General features: G+C 40.5%; 1 protein-coding gene across 3 annotated transcripts in view; it reads left to right on the forward strand.

Annotated features, from left to right (window-relative positions):
* reep3b (receptor accessory protein 3b) overlaps nt 1-15,755 on the forward strand; it is a 28,049-nt gene extending 12,294 nt beyond the window's left edge. For 2 of the 3 annotated variants that reach the window (XM_026915094.3, XM_034309364.2), the window contains exons 2-8: nt 218-290; nt 9,011-9,087; nt 9,385-9,505; nt 10,707-10,820; nt 11,830-11,983; nt 13,652-13,788; nt 14,874-15,755. In XM_026915094.3, the coding sequence (XP_026770895.1) occupies nt 218-290; nt 9,011-9,087; nt 9,385-9,505; nt 10,707-10,820; nt 11,830-11,983; nt 13,652-13,788; nt 14,874-14,954 (757 nt within the window). In that variant the 3' untranslated portion in view covers nt 14,955-15,755. Of the gene's footprint in view, nt 1-28; nt 137-217; nt 291-9,010; nt 9,088-9,384; nt 9,506-10,706; nt 10,821-11,829; nt 11,984-13,651; nt 13,789-14,873 lie in introns of those variants that run through there. The other variant, XM_053238708.1, reaches the window with a different exon arrangement.
* Nucleotides 15,756-24,729: the final 8,974 nt, after the last annotated feature.

Here is a 24,729-nt window from a genome sequence, read left to right on the forward strand (position 1 = left end):
TTTTAGCTGCTTTCATCAGAGAGGTGAAAAGGAGCTCGTTGTTTATCTTGTGAATGCAGTCAGTGGGAGGAAATTCAGTGGGTGGTTCTCAATAGCACAGGACACACAGAGCGGCTGGCTGGAAGGATCACTTATTGTAAACATAACCATCACTTGTTCTTTTGGCAGGCAATTCGTCATGCGAAGAAACTAATATTTCTTTCTTTTTTCTTCACAGGCTGCTGTTTGGAACCCTGTATCCAGCGTACTACTCTTACAAAGCAGTGAAAACCAAAAACGTAAAAGAATATGTGAGTAAATGCCTCAAGTCACTTATTGTGATTTGCTTTAGCACATGTTTTGCTTTGTTTGGTATTTGTGTTGGTTTGTTTTCACGCTACACATAATTAAATGAACCAAAAGGCAAAAAAAAAAAAAAAGCTGACTGAGGGGATGTGTACGGCTGAAAGCGTACTCTAAAAACTCTTTCGCTCATTGTTCAGACCCACAGTACACAGCATGTTTGTTCAAGTCCTGCAGTTTAATCAATTCTGAGTTGAATCACTTTGGAATTGAACTGTGCTAGAGCGTGATTGCTGTGTTCTCACCTGCACAAACAATCTACACATATGGGGGGGGAAAAACACCAGGATTCACTTCAAACCAACACTATATGTGGCCAAAGGTTTGTGGACACCTGGCCATCACACCTGTATGTGGGCCTTCACAAAACTACAAACGTACTACAAAGTTGGAAGCACACAGTTGTACAGAATGTCTTCGTATGCTGTAACATCACAGTTTCCCTTCACTGGAACTAAAGGGTGCAAACCTGTTCCAGCATGACAATGCCGCTGTGCACAAAGCGAGCTCTATGAAGACATGGTGTGCCAACTTTGGATTGGAAAAACTCCAGTGTCCTGCGCACAGCCCTGACCTCAACCCCACTGAACACCTTTGGGATGAACTGGAACACTGACTGCACCCCAGGCTTCTTCTCTTAACACAGTACCTGACCTCTTTAATGCTCTTGTGGCTGAATGAGGAAAAAAAAAAAACGCAGCCACGCTCCAAAATCTAGTGGAAAGCCTTCCCAGAATAGTTGAGGTTATTATAACAGTAAAAGGGGACTAAATCTGGGATGGGATGTTGAACAAGCAAATATGAATATGATGGTCAGGTGTCCACATACTTTTGGCTATATAATGTGTGTGAAAGCACCCTAAGGTGACTTTTAGCTTGTAGTGGAAGCTTGTTTCGTACCAGTATTTATGTGAGAAACATGTTCTTCTTGCTGGCAGTGTTTTTATGCAAGCCCATGCATGTGTGAGGGCGGGTGATGGCGGAAGCCTGCAGGCGCAGATCAGATTGACATTGACGCACTGTGCTGATGATTTGCGTCAGGAGTCTTCAGTGTGTTTAAAGCCAGCGAGATGAACAGGTGCTGAACAGGAACGCTAAACCAGACCATGTCAAACACGGCAGCGCTTTTAGAAAACAATGGCTCAACTCACACATACACACAATGACAACAAGCTGAATTTTGCTGAAGCAGTCAGATTTTGGATTCTCATATTTTGCAAATATTTTCTCTAAATTACTACTCTTCATATGTTTTGATGTTTTAGCGCACGTGCATCAAATATGGAATAATGCATGTGTTTGCATTTTTTGCCTCACATTTGTATGTTATCACTGGTATACTACTCTCCTGAATATATACAAATGAGCATGAATAACATGACACTCATCTGAACATTCATGCAAACTTCAGTGTGACTACGCTATAGTGATACATTAACGTGGTTATTCGGAGATGATCACCATTTCCATCTACAGGGAAATAACTGAGCATTGTCGCCTGTGCTGGAGTGATATGGCTGATCATAAATAACATCCTGGTTCATTTGCCAGAAACAAAACCGCTGTGTTTCACATTCAAATCACAAGTTCTAGTTCTAGTAAAAAAGAAAACGAGGTGCGAGTGTGTCTGCTCGTTGGAAGCATGGGTTAATTAACCGTATATTGTACTGATGCTAAATATGTGTCAAATCCTAATATCAAACTAGTACAAGTGGAAGATATGATAAAAATTTATAAAGATCTGTACGATACACAATTGCTGTAAATCTAGGTTTGCTATTCAGCCCAAGCAGAGAGCACGGCCACTTTTGCTCTCTTAGACACCTGGCCATGGACGGCTGTGGCATCGTCTGTATTCAAGCTCGCGACCTCTGGACAATAGGGCAAGCGCTTTTCTGAATTGTACACTTTTAAAGATTCAATACAAAATGCTAACATCTAATCAAGTGCTTTCTCTCAGAGTTTGCAGTTGTTATGGAAATTCTGACAATATCCTCAATATCTGAGAAAAGTGTATTATGATACAATTTTTCAAGATAAGTCTTGATATATAATGGCATATCACCTTTTATGATAAGTTGTAAATCATATTGTAGTTTAAAATGCTAAAGCTGTCAATTTCATAACGAACATTTATTGATGGAAGCAAAATAGTTTTGTACCAAACAAGAAATAAACCTATTAACATGCACATTAGACTATAAAAGTCAGCCATTTTAAGTTAATTCTCGGTACATATACTAAATACCAACTGCAAACTGAATTTTACATTTAATTTATATTGTACTTTAAATCTTAATGTTGTGGTTTATTGTGCTTATATTTAAATCTTATCTTCTTTTTTTTTGTTTAATGTGCAGAAAACTTATATAAGAAATATACAGCACAAATAAGTCTTACATTTGCTGTGAATGAATATGGCTTCATTATTAGCAACTATACAATTTTTTATATATAAAAATAAATAAGCCATATGGCTTTGTCTGTAACAGGTGATTTAATCCAAATCTGTTCCGGTTCTTTCTTTTGCTTTTTCTCCTCCTAATCCTGGAAAGGATCAGTGTGTAAGCCAGTAACAAAACAGTGGCAGCTGTAATTCTGAACGTTTTTTTTCTGTTTATGAATGAGAAATGAGCATCTTTTCTAACTTGTTTAATCAAATTGTTTTATTATACTGTATATACTATTTATATATACTATTTGCTGTGATTATTATACTGATATAAAAATATATAAAAGCACAGTTCCGTACATGTTGTGCTGTGAATATAGACATCAGTATGTTGTAATAACTGATGCTGAGTGCTGGTATGTAAGGAATAACACACAATGGGTGAAAATGCAAAAATAATCCACACTGAAGCAGATTATAACTAGTACTTTGATATAAACCTGTGATTTGTGTTACAGACTGAGCTATTGTGAAAGAGAATTCAACCACACTGTGGTAGAAAAGTGCTAGTGATCGTCCGACCAGTCTCCTGTAGCTGAGAGTAGATTCAGTGCAGCCACAGACCACAAGCTACCGTCATGAGCTTTTCCCATCAATATGAATCATTTTTACAACACATGAATTTGATTACTAATGGAACAGTGAAAACACCTTGGAGCGGTAAAGCAAAGATGTGTACTGATGCGTGCCTCTTGTGAACCACCAACATCTAAAAACAGCTCATTGCTATCTAGAAGTTAATGTTACTTTTCAAGCCTCTCTGGTTTGATTTGGATATACACAAATAATCTCTTGTGGAAAGTTATTGCCAGAGGGTGTCAGGTTCTCGGTTTGTTTGGTTTTGTTTTGCGCCCGTGTTATCTCTTTATGTTTTGAAGCCATATAGAGGCTGTTGCCATCACTATGGGAATATTCCTTGTATCACAGCAGTTACCTCGTTCGATTGTTTTTCATTCGTTGCTGATGTCTCTCTTGCCAGAGATATCATTGCAGAAATCTGGAAGATGTCCTCCAGTGAATTAGACCAGTGATTCTAAAACTTTTTTGGTTACACCCATTCACTGATCTTTTAAGCCAGCTACTCCTTTAGCAGATTGCAAGGGAAAGAACATAAAGCATAAAGGAAAATTTAGTTATTATTCATATATTTTAAATGAGACAGTTAGATTCATGCAAACCCTATTCCTACGTATTCATCTTGAAATGGGTGATAGTTTTGATTGTGAAAAAGTCTTTGGTTTGCCTTTTAGCTGGTCTCGAATTGTTGTTTGTATCAAGCGTTTTGTTCCTTACGCTTTCACAGCAAGATGTCTCATTATTCTTGCGTGATATCGATTTTTCCCTGCTCGAAATTTACTAGGGGTGTAACGATACACTCCGGTCACAATTCACTTTGATTCTCAGAATATTTTGAACAAAAAATTATGACAGAAAAGACTCCGTTTTTATTTCTGAATTATAAGCAGTGCAAAACATTATGCATTTTTGTCTGTGTAAAACTAGATTTTAAAAAATTGCTACAAACATAGGTTTAATATTGTAAACAAAGTGTACTACACCATATAAAACTAAATAAATGCATTTATAAATTCTCCCAAAAATTTGATTGATTGGGAAAATAATCGATTGAAACATAATGAGCTCTGTAGCAGCGCCTGAGTTGTCATTTTAACCAGAAATAGAGCTCCAAAGTTGGCTAAAATGCCCGACTTCCACAGCTGAGGTGTTGTTTGAAAGCTACTGAAGAGCTCTTTAATGGTTATAATGTGGTTGTGTAACAATATAATGTATAACGCTTGTCTGTCCTTGTGAGTTATGTAAATATTTCAATGCATAATTAATTGAATGCTTATATACACAATGTGTGTCGCATATTTCTACGATCCACATTGACGCAATTATGGATCCAGTCATGATGTATTGTTACACTCCTACAATTTACCTTTTTTTTAAATAAAAATCATGATAATCGATGAAATTATCCAGAATGGGTAGGCTGCAAAAAGACAGAAATGTGAGCATTTCCTCCATTTCAGGTTTTATGACCGTAAATGAGGGCAAAATACTGTGCAGTCAGGAACTGCTTGCCGGAAGTGGCAGTTGTGAAGGTGGATTTTTAAATGATTCTGCAGAAATGCACAGTAAACAGTTAAAAAGAAACAAAACGGTAGATTTTCAGTATTATCCTTTATAAATTACCTAATGTCCAAACGGCCAATTTTCACTGTTGCTCGAAACGCGTGTGCTGACCGGCACAAGAGAGTTTAAAAAAACAAAACAAAAAAAAAACCTGAATATTAAATCAATTTCTAATCATCACCATTAACATTAGCTGTCTAGTGTTAGGTTAGACAGGCCAATTTAATCCTTTTAGTTGCAGATTTCTGTCCTCTTTTCTCTTTCATCTGATGTTATTTAAGTCAAATATGCACTAATAGATTTTTGTTTCATATTAAAAATTCAAAGCATTCTCCACTTATGAGTATGCGAGATGGGGAGAGGGGGGGCGTGGACAAGGCTTCCAGGCAGTGTCAGTGTTAATATTGGTTCAAAACGTCTGGGCAAGTCATCCAGACTCATATGTCTATTTGCTCATCTCCCTTTTTATTGGGGACAAAAAGGCTGCTCCTTTGGTGTATTTTTGTGTACTCGTACTAGCCTCCTCCATTGTAAAAATGCAGAGCTCCTGCTCAAAATGCGTAAAAGTTGGCAAGTCTAGTAATGTAATGTAATGTAATCAAAGTCCCTGGATGTTGTAGCAGTGAAATATCATGTAGAGACTATTAAATTGTATACAAGCCTACATCACATTTACATTCTCCCCTATGGAAATAATATGCATTTAATTATAAAGCTATTAAATCCAATTGATCATATGAATACTTTTAACTGCAATAAATTATTTTATGAAGAAAAAATTCCCTGAAATGTTTTCCTTTTTTGCTAAATACAATTTGTATCATCTCTAATTACCCCTAGTGGTACGTGTTCCCAGTTTGCGAAACACTGCATTAGTCTACATTATCCCTCTTCGCTTTCTCTCCTAAACAAATGTGTGTTTGCTCAGAGGTTTCTTTAAAAATGGTTGAAATTATGCAAGTTGTTGTGTTATTTCTATAGCCTAGAGCTACTTTAGTGCTGAGCTAAGCTGGATTTTTGAGCTAAACTATGCCTCTCTCTGATCCTACTGCATGTGAGCTTAATTACAGCCAAACTGAAAGTCCATGTTTAAAAAAGTTTCTTTCCACCCACAAGGTTTTTCTGGGACACCATAAAAACATTGTGCAAGATCGTTGTCAGCGAGGGGCATTGCTCAGTCTTGCTGAATGAGCTTTAAAATTGGATATGAATGTTCATAGTGATGCTCTGATTCACTCTTCATTTTGTGTATTTCTGTTTTGGTTACCACTCTAAACAATATACAGGTGGTTCAAGCACATCACTTGGCAGTGAAGGAAGCTGAGGGTAGGAGGAAAAGCTTGAGCTGTGTTCAGATAGCAGGACAAATCTGAATTTTTGTTGTTGGTTTTTTTTTCCTGATTTTGAGCATCGCAGATTACAAGTAACCAAAACAGATTGTCTGTTCGGACTGTTGTCACATTTGCTTGTGTATTGGTTGCCATAGTAAGAGGCATATATAATACGGATGCTGAAATTCATTCTTCTAACAGACCTGTAGTGGTTCAGGTTTTTCCACACGGATGATGTGTAGTCATGTGTTCAGCTCAGTTCACACCAACTAAAACTAAGGAATGTGATGTGTGCTGCTTCTTTCACAGTGGGAACTGCAGCTATATGAGATTCTTCCCAGTGATTTATATGTATACAGTCTATGGTCCTCCTTTAACTTTGGTTTTCATCTGTGTTTTTGTTGCAAATATCTGACATGCACTGCATAGTGAGAAAACACATGAAATCCATTTTGACTCAGATGACCCCAAATTTGATTAGTGATTTAAAACCACATACAAATGTGGCTTCACTCTGTTGCTGTTCACACTGCAAAAAAGAAAAAATCTCCTGCTCAATTCAGATATCCCAAAAAAAAAAAAAAAAAGAAAAACAATAAAATCTGATTTGAGCTGCCTGACTTCACCGGTCATATGCAGCAGTGGCAAATTAACAGAACGGGGGAAGTGCAGCTGAAGGTTACAGATGTTTATGCCATTCCCTAAAATGTTAAGTGTTCAAATGGAAAGTACATTTCAGTAAATGTAGGCCGAATTTAACTGGCACTGGAAAACAGAATAAAGAGCATTCTACCACAAAAGCAGTTTTTTAAACTCCCCAAACACGTCCTGACTGCGGTCGTGCTTGTCTTTGAGAGCAGACTGAAAGGCAGACCAGTAATTCAGGGACTCTCTTCAAATCATATCCAAAATAGCCCAGACAAATTATGCTTTGTGCTCGGGTCTTTTTTTTACAGGGTAGTTGCCAGATTACTGGTTTTTACCGAAGTTTAAAGGCGGTTTAACAGAAGCTCAGGCCTTTAGTGTTTAACCTATGGTTTTCCTCGTGCGTATGTATTTTCATTTGTTTGTGTCAATCATAAAGCATGTTGAACAGAGTGTGGTGTTTGTACGCGCAGGCTAGCTGCAGAACCAGGTTGTTTCTAAGCCTGGTTTTCAGAGGAGCCGTCAGTGCGAGTCCTCAGGCGGGGTTTGACAGGAAAGGAATGCTTGTGTTGGACGGCGGCCCACAGCTGCAGCTCTTGAGCACTGTTCTCTCACGTTCCCCCTCCTGTAAGGTAGAACACTCTGCTTCTGCTTACATCTCACATACCTCTGTAATGAAAGCCGGGTAATTGCTGACTGGTGAATGTCCGGAGGATTATGACGAGGAAAAAAGAGACCACTTGACCTAATTGAGGTCATATTTTTTTATTGTTGCTGTTAGCAGTGAAAAGGAGAGCAGACATTTCTATGTGCCTGCATGATGGCGAGCTGATTTCAATTGATAATTCGTCACCACCGCACAACAGCGATCTCCCCCGGGCTGATGCAATACATCGATCATTCTCAAACCCAGAGCAGGTTCACGAGGAGGTCAGCAATTAAATATGATGCCGCCTGTCAGACTAGTGACGTGGCCTGCGCATAGATTCATTTTACTTTGTTCAGCCAAGCTGAAAATATCACCTAATACTTCGGAGAGGCTCAGCCCAAGGCTGGGGGATCACATGATCGTCTCCGCTACCTTTTGAAATTGAAATGCTAAGGAGCTCTGTGAAAGCCTGCCGCTGCTTCGAGCCGAGACAAGGTGCACAAGGCAGAGCATACAAAACAGGCCCTGTCACACTGAGAAAGAGAGAGTGAGAGAGACACTGAGGGGGAATGACAAGGACGGAGAGAAAATGAATGAGAGAACGAAAACAGGGATGGAAATTAAAGTCACGGCCGTAATGATTTTCTGTTACACTTGACTGTGTTCCATCTCGTGCCAGGAAGAGAGGTGTGATTGGATTTGCGTTAGGAAGCCACTCTGTGTGATTAGGCATTTGCCCACACTGAATGTAAAGGAGCTTGTAAGCAGGCCATGTTTTTAATATTCTGAAACTTGGACTCTTCTACTTTGATGGGTGCAATTCTGAGATGTGACGAATTAATTCTGTGTTCAGGCAAAGTTCATATCTTTAGTGACTTCACGTACGCAGTTGTACACATTGGCATTCATTTGTAAAGTGAACAGAAAAATTTCATAGCATTAACATTTAATGGTGCAATAGTTTTTTTTTGTATATATATTTTCCTTATACAGATAACCTGGAAGAAATGTAGAACATGAAAAGAAACCAATTTATTGAGTCTTAGCAAAAGTGTATTAAGTCACTGAGAAAACCTGTTCGGAAAACGGATTTCCGGTGTGGAATGCTTGTTTGTGTTTGGATGTGCCTACTGCCAGTCATTTTATAGACACTCTACAGGCCACTGTAGATCCTGGGGGTGGAGCTTCTTGAACATGGGCAGGAATCATTCAAACGTCGACCCCGTCTAACCGTTAGAAGCTTAATCTTTGTGGGGAAAAGACTAATCTTACCTAATGCACCTTTAATTAAGGCAGCAAGTGCAACACAGTGCCTGAAAAAAGAAAAAAAAAAAAAAACACATTTACAGATGGTCTTATGGTCGTATATATGTATTTTTGCACATGGGTATGTACATTCTGAATCTCTTCATAGACCCAAGTCCTTTTTCTGTGTGTTCCTCTTCAACGCAGGTCCGCTGGATGATGTACTGGATCGTGTTTGCACTTTACACAGTAGCGGAAACCATCGCGGACCTCACTGTAGCCTGGTAAGACTGACAGCACACTAATCACACCTATTAACCTCGCCTAACTCTAATGCTTCATTTGCCTGATTGCACGTGATTGGTGTCAAACCAAACAAACAAGTCTTTTGATTTAGGGACTTGCCGGTGTCGTCCCAGCTCAAGGCATGCAGGAAGACAATCTTGTTTTAATGAAATTAAGTTGCCTTTTTAATTTGGGTTCACTGAAATCAGTCTGTTGGAATACACACTTTAATGTGTGTAATTATTTCATCTGATTAATAGGATGCAATTTGTGTCTCTGTATCTTTGTGTATGAAGGTTTCCCCTCTATTATGAAATAAAGATTGCCTGTGTGATCTGGCTCGTGTCTCCCTACACTAGAGGAGCCAGTGTAATCTACAGAAGGATCCTACATCCTCTACTGACTTCGAAAGAAAGGGTAATTGTGCTTTTTAATTCACCTTAATTGCTCCCACTGATGGCTTATATTTCTTATATTAGTATTATCATTAGATATTACATTATATTAACAGTATTTGAACTTGGATGACAGTGTTCACTAATGTAGTTCTGCCTCAAACTTCACTAATTACACAAAATGTGAGTTCGTCCTTATAGGCATTTTTTAATATATACTTCCATCTTATTATTTATTCATAAATCCATAAGTCTAATACTGATAGCTAACCCATAACAATTTCTACATGCAAGAAGTACACTGTATTTAAACTTTCAATTTGACTACACTCACCGGCCACAACTGCCCAGTTTTGGTGATTCTGTGACCACTGTAGCCTCAGATTCCTGTTCTTGACTGACAGAAGTGGAACCCAGTGTGGTCTCCCGCTATTGTATCTCGTCCGCCTCAGTGTTTGACGTGTTGTCTGTTCTGAGATGCTTTTCTGCTAACCGCAGTTGTAAAGAGTGGTTATTTGACTTAACCTTCCTGTGACCTCGAAACCAATCTGGCCATTCTCCTCTGATATCTTTCATCAGTAAGGCGTTCTGTCTGCAGCACTGTCGCTCACTGGATGTTTTTTGTTTTTTCGCACTATTATGTGTAAACTCTAGAGACTGGTGTGTGTTAAAATCCTAGGAGATCAACAGTTTCTGAAATACTCAAACCCAGCCCATCTGGCATCAACAAAACCATGCCACAGCCACTGAGAAAGTCACTGAAATCACATTTTTCTGATGTTTGATGTGAACATTAACTGAAAATCTTGTCCTGAGTCTGCATGATTTTATGCATTGTATTGCTGCCACATGATTGGCTGACTGGATAATTAATGGATTAAAGTGGCCTGTGAGTGTATGTTCTTTGTGTTTAATATAAAGCCTTGGTAGGTTATTTTTATTCATAAAATGTTTAACATTACACAGATTATATTAGTAAGAATGTTCAAGTTCATATATGTATAATATGTTATGATGGAGGTGTAGCAGTATGCTGAATTGTCAGCTAAACAAAACTATCCACTGTAGGAGTTGCAGAGGTATTTCTGAAATCAGGTTTTAGGGCATTCAAGTTTTCAAGATTCCACTTCAGCACACCTAAGATTTATGTTCCGATTTTATCTACTATCTTGTTGTGAATTTGCTCGTATGAACCTCTAACCTTCACTTTGTCTTGCTTCAAGGAAATCGATGACTACATTGTTCAAGCTAAAGAGCGCAGCTATGAAACAATGCTTCACTTCGGCAAACAGGGCCTAAGTATAGCAGCTACCGCAGCTGTCTCTGCAGCTGTCAAGGCAAGTGATGAACTGCATGACCATGTGGGTGTGTGTGCGCTCATGTGCGCTACAGCTCTTGTCACTGGGTGTATTTGTGTAAATGTATCTGGTGTTTCTATGGGCGTACATATTTGTAGGCCACTGTTCTGTTTTGTTTATATTAGTTATGTATGTAGGATTGCCTCTTAGCATGGAATTTTAGACAGTGAATTATTTTCCTCATATTTATTTCCATAACATTTTGGCTCCTTTATTGCAATATAAATCATAAAGATACATATCCACAGCGGCCCTAAAGGGTTGAAATAAAGCACACTGACATCCATTCGTAAGGAGAAAACATCTCCACTATAATCCTGACAAAACATGTCAGTCTATAATCAGCTGACGTCTTGATTTAAAGTAGCACACGTCAGGTTTACTTTTTTCTGAACAGAGGAGGAAGTGCCAGTAAGGAGCAGGACGCTTTTCCCAAAGGGATAATTCCCATTTCGTTTAAGCATTGTGGTGGTTTTTGTCTTTGTCCTCTTCTTCTTCTTCATCCTTATTTCTCACCATGTTCATCTTGTCCTTTTTGATTCCTAACCCTTGTTTTGATCTCTCTCTCTTCACCTTTTACTGACATACTGTCCTATAGGAACTCTGCCTTCCTGCTCTCTCCAGTGGAGGTAATGGTATCCAGTCTACAGCATGGGAAAAGATGTGTCATTTAAACAAATCCTTTGTTGTATTTCTTTTTCTGTAAAGTTTTCAAACTGGTTCACACATACAGTGTTAACCACTAATGATCTCTCCATCATAGCACACTCTACATCTGCACAGTAAAGCCTATCTTTTATGTGGTCTCATAATTACACTAGCAACGGGTCTTCATCTCTGTAGCACATTTAAACTTTGGGTCATAACGTTTGAAATGTTCATCCACATGCATGCATGTTTATTTGGTGAGTTTGTGATCAAAGTGCAATCATGTCGTGCTCAGCAAAGGCTAGCGTGTGATGTTTAATATTATGTTTGCTATTCTCAGGGCCAGGGTGCCATCACGGAGAAGCTGAGAAGTTTCAGCATGGCCGACCTTACCCAGATCTCGCAGGATGATGGGGGCAGCGAGCAGTACTCATCCTACTCCAGCTCCAATCCAGCAAGGAGAGCAATAGCCTCCACCCAGCACGACGGAGCCGGTACTGTTATCTCAGCTTACTGTAAATGTCGACTTAATGATTAACCTGCCCTTCTCCAAACACAGCTCAGTGTTAGTTCTCTGGTTCAAAGCACCGGGTATTGTTTGCCCCATGCTGGTGGTCTACTCTCTGCTGCCTTGAGGATTAATTAGTGCCACCTCTGTAGGTGGTAAATATGAACTCTGTCTTGCTTAACTAAGTTCTAGCCTTGTCTAGCGTGACGAAGAACGCTCTCTGCAGAATATAAAAGCCCACAGTGCTCTTGCAGAGGCTATTTTGACCACATCCAACAAGCTCATTGTTATCCGCTCCCAGCTCTTTGCAGCAAATAGAATGGATTTCATATTTGTCTCAAGCAGTAGAGGATAATAAAGCAAAGGCAGCACATTCAGAGCAGGAAAGCTTGGTGTTTTGTGCGGATTTGCGGTGGTAGGGGGTGGGGGCGCTGTGAGTCATAGTCTGAGCGGAATACCTAATGCACTCTATCTCAGTATGCTAATGTGCTAGTCACATTTGAAATTCCGCTGGCATCCAGGTCATTTTCATCTCATCTGCGATGGAGCCACAATAAAGCGAGTCACTTCAAAATGCCACCGCCAGAAAGAGATGGCCAAGGTTGTCTGCTGATGAAGCGAGCCGCTAATTGTAGGATTTTTTTTTTCTTCATTCAGAAAGATAACTGAGAAGACAAAAGCGGCTGTGTCATTCAGTCAGAACTCATTAAGAGCCCTGTTTTTGGTGTTTGTAAAGGAATGGGGTCAGCTGAGGGAATGCCGTCAAAGTGGCAAGTGGCTCTCTTTGTTCTTTGCTTCAGGCACTCATCCTCTTCCCTCCTCCCTTTCTTGCTGTTAGTCACATTCCTCAGTCATATGAGGCCTGAGGTGTTGTGGCCATTAAGGGCTGAATACTACTACCCCTTATTGGATTAAAGCCCTCAAAATGGAGCACTATAGAACATAATGCAGTTTTAAATGTGAGGGAAGTATTTACTTTCATCCTGACACATTATCTCTTGGTATGTATTGTCAGCAGATGGTTTCTCATAATCTCTTGGCTACGTCTGAAGTATTCTTATAGACACAGTAATTACAGATCTCATGACTAGGTTCTGTATTGCTTAAACCCAAAAAGCAAAAATAGCTATGTAAAATGGACAGTGTGTCTACCATAATCAGAGGAAGTTGTTCTAGTTCACTAATGGAAAACATTTGTTGGGTTCTGCAGTCAAACAAAGGAAGCTCAAAGGCGAGACTGGGGCAGTCGCTGTATCTCTTCTGCCCCCATGTGGTCAAATGTGACACACAAACACTGCCATACGTTCACTGCCTGCTTGCGGGCTTTGCTGTTGGATTTGCAGTATGGTGAGAGATGAGTGGAGTGTCCCGGACTGCACTGATGTGAATTTGCTGGACTGACACACGGCACACTGGCACAGGCTGGTGCTCCAGAGTCTTGATTGCACTCAGGGAGAAAGCTGTGCCAGGAACAGTCTGAGACTAGGACAAAGGGCTCCCTCTCTCTCTCTCTCGCTCTCTCTCTCTCTCTCTCTCTCTCTCGCGCTCTTTCTTAATCCGTGCCTCTAGATACTACTCCTGTTGACTTTATTCTCTGTATTTCTGTATTCTGGACTAACAAATTTTCTACTACATATGTATTTCTCCGCCTCAGATTATTACGAGGATGCTGAGGAGGAGCGAGGTGATGATGAGAGTGAGGCTGTGTTCTCCGAAGACGAAGCCTTAACTCAGCGCGGCATCAGGCGATCTCAAAGCACCAAAGTCTCACGCTCCAAACTCCGCAAAGATGTACGTATGCTAAAAGTGTGATATTGGATTTGATTGTGTAGCAAAAAGAAATGAAACTATCCAGCCATGTTCAGAGCTCTACTACAAACAAATATACACAACTCAGTTTCTATAAAGTCACTTTAAATTTTATAAAAGGTTTTGTTTTTGTTTTTTTTTTCACCTTTTTTTCAATCCAGATTGAAAATCTACAGCCTTACCTGTTTGTAGTTATTGTAGTTATCTTTTATATTTAATATTTATCGATTTATATTTATAGTTTTTTTTAATGGTTGTACAGTTTGGCATCTCTACTTTTTTTTTAATTATTATACTTGACTACTTTCTGTAAAGATGGCCAGTTTTAAAGCACGCAGCTGAAAAAGAACAGCTGTAGGCTGTATACCCAGCTAGATATAGTTTTCATGGTCACATTTATTATTTTTATACATCACATGTTAAATTAAATGCAAATTAAAGCATTTCTATAGCAGCTGCTTTTTAGAGAGTGAGTGTGCTGTTTTCAGTGGAACTTGTGGTTGAGATACATGCAAAGGGGAAATGTATTTCACTACAGGAAAGTCTGCAGTGTTCACATCTGCACATGGTAGAAAATTTCACCAGATGAAGGTTTTTTTCCCCCAGACCACCACACGTGTGTGAAGCACTTTGACTCAACAGGAAAAAGTACCATATAAACACATTTTTATTATTATTATTCCTTTAAGAAGCAATTCTGGTTGAAGCCACTGACAGGCGAGTGTCTGTTATAAAATATAAGAGCTTACCAGGTTCCAGGATCCAGATGCAGGCAGTTTGCCACAGGAAGGAGGTGGCGTGTTTCTCATTTGGATTTATAAAAGCAGGCTTTTATAATGAGGGTAAAAGTGTAATCCTGTGTCTAGTGACTTTTTTGGAGAACCACCATGTAAAGAAACATTGTTCAATGTAGAAAATATTTTATGGTCTTAAAAAACAAGTTTTCGGTTGCTTTAAGAGTCAGTTATGTCTGGATGTGGAGATTATAATCACAGATAAAATGGGACAACGCTGATTTCTTTAGTAAAGACCACTGTTTGTAACTCATGGTCCTGTATGTGTTGCAGCCTCGTTATGGATCTCTGAAGATTAAAGGGAGACGGAGGCCTGCACTGAACACCATGACGTATACCAGCACAGACCAGTGACTACTGACCCTGGAGAGCTTTATCTACAGAAGTCTAATGAGTGTTAATGTTCTCCTCTCCTCTTAGCGGCTGTGGGTTCTTTCATCTTTCATGCCGAAAATCCAGTAGGTTTTTAATGCAGCATCAACACTATTTATTTCTGAACTCCAGACTTACCCAAACGATGCGACCTTGTACATTTGCAAGAATATTGTAAGAAAAAATGTAGAGTGAAATTTTGTGCATAATGTAGAAGTTGTTGTATGGCGTGGCCTATTCTGAATTTGATATTCAGTTTGGCTTTTAGTATTTTAAATTGTATTTACTATGTTTTCCAAAGTGTTCAAAGCTAAAGGTGAATTCCTTTGGAGGTGGGTTTTTATACTCCAGTGTCATTTGTATGTTTCTTATGCTGCCTTTTGGTGTGGTGTGTTTTTTTTTTTTTTTAAATAATAGATTTTTCCAATTGCTGATTATCTAAATCATTGTGATACCAACACACTTGAATACGATCAGACCAAAAGTGTCCTTTATCATTAAAGAAGAAAATAAAGACGGTAAAGTAATTATGAATATTGGTGATTTTACCAGGATTATATAAAACCGTTTTTGCACATTTAAAACTTTTATGTCATCTCAATGGAGAATGTATTCTTGACTGGGAAAAGGACCACATGCTGTAACTTCATACCAAAGTGATGTAATCCACTACATCTGGTGGAGGTTAAATCTAGTTTAAGGTGTGTATGTGCTTAACTGAATGTTCCATTCTAAATTAATGTCCTGGTGTGACTGAATAAACTTTGTGAGTTTGCAGTTGAACACTGACTCCAAAACACTTCATTGCCCTGAATCTGTAAAGGCCAAGAGCGTGTAATCTCGCCTCAGTGGTGGAGCAGATGTCATGCTGCTCTCTGTGCAGTGGAGAGGCTCATGATTTGATTAGTATTAATGGAGGGATTTAACAGAATCCAGGCATCAGATCAGCACTAGCTCTGCGCTTCAGAGGCAGACTGACATCAAGATCTGTCTGCAGGGCCTCTGTGCTTCCCCGTGGCCTGCGCACGGCTGCTGCTGCCTGATGAGGATTAATAACCGCACATCTGAGATATCTGTATTCTCCTGACCATCGCAGCTCACTGAGCCATGCCCTGTGTGTGAGCAGGTAAATAATATAGGATCAATCTGTTACTCTGGGTCTTTAGAAGTTTGGAAGCAAAACAGAAATAATCATGAAAATGTATTATTTTTAAGGTACTGTACTTTAATATGTTATCTTGAAACAAAATGGGTTGACAATGTCTGTACTTCTACAGCCTCTGACTAGTCTGTATGTTTTGTACACTTTTCTGGCAAAAAGCTTCAGAATCTTTGACAAAATCAGCTGCTTTAAATTAGGATTTTCAAAATAATTAGGCTTTTCTTGTATTCTACATTAGTAGGAGTATGTCACTGCAAACCAATTGAATATTTTGAAAGGGGAAAATGTCTTTAGTGTAGATGTCAATAAATGTGTTTATGCAGACCAGGCAATGTTTTTACAATCTTTAACTGTCTGGTATCAGTGAGCCTGTAGCCTCAGATTCCTGTTCTTGGCTGAGTGGAACCTGTTGTGGTCTTCTGCTGTTGTAGCCCAACCACGTCAAGGTTTGCTATGTTGTGCATTATGAGATGCTTTTCTGCTCACCATGGCTATATAGAGTGGTTATTTGAGTTAACATAGCTTGCTTGTCTGCTCATTCCAAGCTAGCCATTCTCCTCTGACTTCTCTCATCAACAAGGCATTTCTATGCACATAATTACCATTCACACCATTCTGTATAAACACCAGAGACTGTTAGTATGAAAATGCCAAGAGATCAGTAGTTTCTGAAATACTCAAAGCAACCTATGTGGCACCATCAACCATCACATTTTTACCCCATTCTGATGTGAAATTGAAGCTCTTGCCCTTTATCTACAAGATCTTATGCATTGAGCTGCTGATATGATTGGCTGATTGGATTTGAAATGCACAAATCAGCAGGGGTACAGGTGTTCCTCATGAAGTTGTCAGTGAATTTATAAACACACACACAGATGTTCTAAAAAAAAAAGAATGAATACTGCTGAATATGCTTTAAAAATAACTGTGATCTGCTTCCTTGCACATTGTTTTTGTTTACAAACCTCACTTTATAACATAATTCTACAAATTAGCTTAGTTGATTTAACAGTATAGCCTAGCTTTATGTTGAGTTGCTCATTTAGTCAACATCATAACCTTGCTATGGCCTTCCACTTTCATTCCTCTGACCACTAGAGGGCAGACTCTACCTGTTTTAGACTCTACCTGTTTAAGATCCATAATTTCCCTTTAGTTAGTTAAATCGGTGAAGTGTCAATATTCTGCTCATATCTTGTGTGGGAATATGCTGCTTCAATGCCCATAACGCACAAAGAGACCAGACACAAATCATTTGACTCCTGTTAGGAGTTATGTAGGTTAATGGTGCTGGAGTAACCCAGCCTTCACATTATAGTGTTTTTCCCGCTTTAACATGCCATGTTTACTCAGGAAGTGTCTGTTAATATCTGACCAGTGGTTCCAGAATGTATCTTGAGACCACTGGTCACCAGTTCATCATCGAGTGAGGAGGCCTGGGTTGCAGCTGGTCTTCCAGTTCATCCCAAAGGTGTTCAGTGGGGTTGAGGTCAGGGCTCTTTGTAGGACACTCAAGTTCTTCAACACCAACCTTGGCAAACCATGTCTTTGCGGGCTTCATTTTGTGCACAGGGGAATTGTCATCCTAGAACAAGTTTGGACTCCTTAGTTCCAGTGAAGGGAAATTGTAATGCTACAGCATACAAAGACAGCTATACAATTGTGTGCGTCCAGCTTTGTGACAACAGTTTGGAGAAGAACCACCTACGGGTGTGATGGGCAGGTGTACACAAACTTTTGGCCATATAGTGGAAGTGTGGAAAAGAATAGCAGCGAAATTTGTGTCCACTAGGTGGTGCTACAACAGCACTTATTATTCCCTTGGTACAAAGCCACTCAAGAACAAATCTCTATACCTGGTGTTGTGTGCATTACAGTATATTAACCATTAGTCATTTGGCCTAGGGACATATATAATATTCATTTACCAAGAATAGTAAACATGATATAAAAGTGTTGGAATCCACAGACCAGACTTACAATGATCATCTTCTTCTACAAAATCCTTCACAATAAAACACTGTGAGCATTAAGTACTCAATTTCCAGCTTTGCTTTTTTAGAAGGAGACCTGCATGTTTTCATAGCACATTCTTGAAATAGTTAATGAAGGCTCTGAACACAGACACACACACACGTTTAAGCACTCTGTCTGTTAGGACTGTGACCGAGCTTTGACTCCGTTATAAGCGAGAGGTCATTGGGACCCTATGGAATCATACGGTAGAGAGATTTTTTTTTCTAGAGCAGGGTCAGTTTGAGGAGAAAAACACACCGAGGACCTAGACATCTAATCTATGCTAACACCACTCCTAAAAGACCTAAACTAGTGTGTGTTCAACACTAGTGCTGAGGAGTTACTTTCACCTGGTTGGTTTGTTCATCCATCCTCATTTACAGCATCTTGCTTGAAAAATGGTTGGCACACCTAGTGATATTTGGCAAAAGTTTGTGTCATATATGTGTACTATATCATTGTACAGTTCTGTTTATACGCTGTTTCTTGTATATAGACTGTTGTATTTCCTTAGGTAAACCATTTATTTCCTTTTATTTACTTTAAGTATAATTTGTATATTGTCATTAACTGACAAACCAAATTCCTCTTGAGACAATCTTACCTGGCCAATAAAACCAACTGTGCATTCTGATTCAGAGAAAAGGGTGATGATTGGGTACACAGCAACACATGTGCCACGCATACAAACTCCAGGAACCAAAACAACACTTCATAAACGGGTTCAGGAGAAGGTCAGTCACACACTTAACACGCACAGCACCGTCAACTGCTGCTCACAAAATGTTTCCTTAATTGTCTGAATTATATGGTAGTTGTCCCCTTTTTTCTGCCCTACACCCCCTTGGTAGTCCCCCTGACCCCTCAAAGACCACTCAGGTGGGTGGGAGTGTGTGTAGATGTGTGTGCGTGTGTGTGGTGCATTGGGGGAAGGGGGCTAAAAGGGGAGGAGCGATGTCTATGCTGACCCATGGCTGAACTTTGCAGAGACTTCCTGTTGCTGCATTAGATTGTGTGTGTGTTGCTATAGAAAGGTGCAGATGGTGATATCCCTCCTTTCTTTCTCTCATTAGTCCACAGCATACTATCTGTATCACCCTGTTATCAGGCCACTTCAGCGCAAGTAGAGGTCAGTCTCCAGCAATCACAGTGTGACATAAACCTCTTTATTACGCCCCACATCAGTGTAATTGAATTTGGCGGAAGTGAACATACTGTTAAACGTATTTAAAATGCTGGAATTAAACAAAATGATCCAGAGTCCTATTACATGGCTCAGGATGGCCTTCTGAGGAAGTGGACTAAAGGCTGTAATTGAACATGTGCTGAGACAGGCTACACGAAGCAGTTAGCGAGGGCTAAGCAAACAGAGCTGGCCTTCAAAGCAAGAGGATGCGTCATAAATCGAGGCCGGCGACAGCAGACAGAGCACCTCCTCAGCTTCTGTAAAACACTGCTCCTCCCAGCCTTCTCCGTGGACGAGCAGCAAACAAATAACTCAGCAGGCCCTGGCACAGGTGTAGGAGACGAGCATGGCCTCCCCTGTTTCGTCCCTTCTCTCACTTGGGTTTTTTTCCTGGACGTCCAGATGGTGATGTTTCTTACCCAACTTGTGCTGTGTCTTGGTTTTGCCAGCGAGTCTGAACAAGATGCTAGGATTGACAGCTCACGAGCGTGTGTGAGGTGTACTAGGCAAAGTGTGAAAATTTGGATGGGTTTCTCGTCCTGTCTGTGAAATGGCAAGCACCTCGTGCTTTTGTTGCTCAACAGGAGCAATCCACATCCAGCCAAATGGAGGCATTTTACTCGCACACTCGCACACACGTGTACACACAGCTGTTCTTCGCAAGCCTCGGCCTGATGGCCACCAATAAACAAGAAAAGTTCACATTCCCAAAGGCAGTGAGGTCGGGACCTCAAAATAAGACAGACAAATCTGATTGTGGAATCAGCGCGTGCCGCTGGGCCAGGGCTGGAGGGGGGTAAGGGTAAGTGGAGGGCAGAAGAGAGAAAGAGAGGCAGAGAAAAGAGGGAGAGAGATTGCTTGTGTGTGTCTTTGAGAGGTTTCCTGTGGTTGTCCCTTTGCCGACCTTATCTGCTCAGAAGGAGAGGTGTGTGTTGTGGGTGTGGAGTGCACAGTTGGACTGCACCATCCCACTTGTGCTGTTTTCTCACATCCATACGCTGGAGTACAGTACATGCTAGCAGCAGAGGAGGATGACTCTGGAGAGGCTAGAAGGGGGTAGGTAAGTGTGTTTTTGTATGTGAGCCTGCTTCAGGCATGTGGGCAGCGATTTAATGGCCGGGGCAACGAAAACATGTCAGAGGTGTTTTGTTCACCCTGGCCTGCGCTCCAGCTGAACTCCTGCCCGCTTGACCTGATCTTATCAGTCGCTTTCACACTCGACGCAGCTTCTGGTTGTAATTACACCGTGTAATGGAGCATCCTGTCAGTGGACCCCCACAATGCAAGCCCCTTATCTCACTGCTCAAACAGCCCATCACCCCCCAAACACACACAGCCTTGGTGAGGCCGCAATGGCAGTCACGTCAAAAGCCGATGGGCGGAAAATATCCTCCACTGGGCCTGCTGGTCACTTGTCCAATGCTGCAGGTGCAACAAGAAGATTCTGTAAATGATCACAACAGTGTGACAATCTTGCTGTATCTCAGGCTGTAGGAAGGCATTGGAAGATTAATTATTCAAATAGTGGTTCAGTTACACTAATAAATAATATTTCTTCCATGGTGGGGCACACAGGTGCTAGTAATCCAAGTATGGCAGTATACTGATTCCACTGGCCATCAGTGGACACAAGGCCATTTACATACATCTTGAAAATACCCATGGTGCTAGAGTGAAACGAAGGGTAGGTGTAGGTATGCTTGCCCTTGGATAGCAAACTTTAGATAGCAGCTGTGTTCCTGGGAGATGAGGTCTTGAAAATAAGCATTACACAGGTCCAACAACATGAACCAGACCTGAAGCTACACAGAGCTACATCTGACAACCTTAATATACAAAAAAGTGAGGGTTTTTAAGAACCCTTCCTTGACAAGACCCTGAGCCTCAAAAATGGCTGGGGGCTAGTGGCGGGACTTAACTTTGCATCCCTGTGACATTGTCATCAGGTCCCACTGATCTTATGTAGTTGCAGCCCAGTGGGTGGTGTTTTCTGCTACAAAGTGTCCTGTGACCAGCTTCTGCCATTCACAACCCTGCTTCATGGTGAGGGATGCTGTTTAGAGCCTGCTTGACAAGTTTGGAAGGAAGCACATGGATGCCGATTAGGGCATGATTCTCTTCTGCCTAAGGTTTGTACGAGGCAGGCATGGTCATTGTGGGCTGTCCTGGATTATCAAATCACAGCTGAGACGCATAGCCGTTCTGGCTATGAATGCGTCTTCTTATGATTGGATTTCATACATTGTTTCCGCTGGAGAAAGGCTGTCACACACATTTATTACACCTGTCTTTCACTACAGGGTGTCCCAAAAGTCTCCATACATAGGGGAAATTAACACTTTTTAGCAAAATGTCTTCCAAAATGTTTCATACATACCGTATATGCATTTTTTTCAGATAGCCTTTAAGACTACCTTGACAAAAGAAGAACGTATTGAAATTCCCGTGGCTGGATGGGGAAGCTGTCACAAGGTTGTGATGGACTTTAACAGGAAACATGGCAAGCACATCACACACAACACTGTTGCCAAACTTATTAACAAATTCAAAAAGACTGGAAGTGTTGCAGACCAACCGAGAAGCGAGGATCCTTTCAAATGTTTTAATCGTATGGTCTGCTAATGAAATTTATAAATGAATGAGAGATAAGCTATGAAAGGCAGCTGCTCTTATCTCTGCTTTTATACCATTGTCTTTATCTATTACCCTAGCAGCATCGAGCTCTACCGTTCAGCATGATTTTTTAAACCGTCTCACAATGATTATCTAGTTTCCGGCTAGGGCAACGAGGCAGTGAATTATTCGGTCCTTCGTTGCTGTCCAGGACACATCAAAATGCATTCGCGTTCACACTACAAATGTGATGTGGCCATATGTGTCCCAGACCACTTCCGAATGTGGGTTGAGCGACGGATCACAATGCACTTGAGACGCATTTACCCCAGTTCACACCTGTACTTAGTGCGGTCCACTTACAATCTGATCACCCAGCACACATGCTATTGCCATGTGTGAATGGGGCCTAAGAGAAAAATGTCGGCTGCCACACAGTGGGCTCAACTTCTGTAGACTGCAAACAATAAGGGCATTTTCACACCTTGTGGTTTTATGTGTTGTGGCTAATTGCATTTGAATGTCCTCTTTGCTTCGTATATCGATAAGGCATTCTTTCTTCCAGTGACCAAAACAACACTTTCCCTGCAAAACTTGAAATAGGACAAGTTGAACCAATCACACTGCACATATGGACATAGAGCTTTTGTTAGAATCAAAATCAAATAGAAACTGTACTTTTTTGGCCAAGTACACTAGAATATGCAGGTAATCAGTGGTGGCTTGTCTGTAGGGGCAGGTTGGGCAGAGCTCCACTATATATATCAGCTGTTCATCAGTGTTAATCTCCATGCAGTTTAAATTCAATTGAAATACTAATTACCTCTTTTCATTGACCAACAATTTTTTAAAAAAAGTTGCTATCTGCTAGCCAAAGATCTATTGATTTGCTCACCTATCTAGATGTTGCACAATCGTGGGGCGAAGAATCATGCTGGCCCACTCTATGAACATTTTAAGTGAGGAGCAGTGAACAGGACAGTTAATGACAGGGTTGTGTTTTTTAATGCCAAATTGTTGTTGTGAAAATGTGGCTGCTCCCATTAGAGGTCACCACAGCGGATCATTGGCACGCATATTTGATTTGGCACAGTTTTTACACCGGATACCCTTCCTGATGCAACCCTCCCCAGTTTTATCCGGGCTTGGGACTGGCACTGGGAGTGCACAGTCTTGTATAACCCCAGTAGCTGGGGTCAGTTCCCTAGCCAGGAATTGAACCTGGGCCACGGTGGTGAAAGCGCTAAGGCCTAATCCCTAGTCCTCCAGGGACCCTTTTTTAATATCAAATTGGGGTGGTTTAGAAATACTCACCAAGGCAAAGTGTAAATGCAGACAGTATGTCTATGATGTACAACCATTTCTATTGTATGATTTATTGCAAAGACTGGGAGAGGGAAAGAGCATTATGGAGTGGATAATATCTGTCCATCAGAAATGCACATATACCATGGTGACCTTGTTTCCCATGCAAAGGCTAAGAAAAAGAAGGAAAATGTCTCTCCCTTTTCCAGTGTCTGAAATTTTATTGTAGAATTATGATGATAAACTTAATGTTGCGTGGTTTGAGACTTTTTGCTGCTGCCACATAACATGTACACTCCCACAACTAGTGTAAAAACAAAAGCAGCACAGAACCCTTCATCTCAGATATAAAACTGAATATACAACAAATTCCATACCAGTAATTCCTGTACAGGATGAGGAGCTAAAAATGTTCTTGCAACTACATCCCAGGAATTATTATAGGCAAAAGTTCCCCAAGTGGTACTGTGCATAAAAAAAGTTCTTGGGTCCCTGAAAAACTACATGCTGCACAAAAATGCCTCTTTAAAGCAATAGATAGGTGTTGCTATATATTTTCATGGAACCCAAATTTCTTAATTTCAAATTAAACCCAAATCTCAAATTTCTTAACTCAATACAAGATCTCAAGGGGCTCTTGGCTGAACAGAAGCCATGTGGTCCTGGTTTTAAATACCCCTTTTGCCTTTGGGGAAACTCGCATAAGTCTCTTGGGAATACATGTTGGGATGTGTAAAGGATCAGCTGAATCACTGTGAAGATGCTGACTAAGCTTTACATAATATCAGAGGCAGCCCTGAGCCAAAGGAAAAGGCAGTTCAAAATGCTCACATAGACATAGAGTTTATGAACACCTATGCCATGCATCACTCAGGTTTAAGAGGACATAGTGTATCTCAATCACCTGCTTAGGGGAGGGTTTCATAGTCACCAGCTTGGTACCTTAGGTGTGTTTCAGCTTACTCTGTAAATCTAAACTCCAGGAGTATCAGTACTTTTAACAGAGCAAAAATTAGAGACAATCTGTACTTTTAATTCGGGATCAGATTGTGACAAAGTTGTTTTTGATCAGCACTCGGTTAATCCATAGTTCACACTTTATATTAATGGACTTCCCAGGTTTGGCAGTGAGGTACATCCAATGTCACTTGATTCAGGTGGGTCAGGAAAATGTCTTCGTTTGAAAAGTATACTAGAAAGAAGTACCCTATAACCCCGTAAGCAAATAATCAATCCCCTCCAGCACAAACCCGAATTCTTTAAACTCAATTCTAACATGCCTGGAAGACATGCCACAAAATCTGAGAGATTTATTTCACACTAAGTGACAATCGTGCTTATTTGTAAACATCTCAGTGACCTGGGATCAGATGGTCCTGTAAGGTTCAAACATATGATTCAACTCATCATTTAATTGCTGGATTAAGGCCGTCAGAACAGTGAAACCAAACCTCAATCCTGTTTACTTTCAA

The sequence above is a fragment of the Pangasianodon hypophthalmus genome, chromosome 12, assembly GCF_027358585.1.
Source record: "Pangasianodon hypophthalmus isolate fPanHyp1 chromosome 12, fPanHyp1.pri, whole genome shotgun sequence".
Classification (NCBI taxonomy): domain Eukaryota; kingdom Metazoa; phylum Chordata; class Actinopteri; order Siluriformes; family Pangasiidae; genus Pangasianodon; species Pangasianodon hypophthalmus.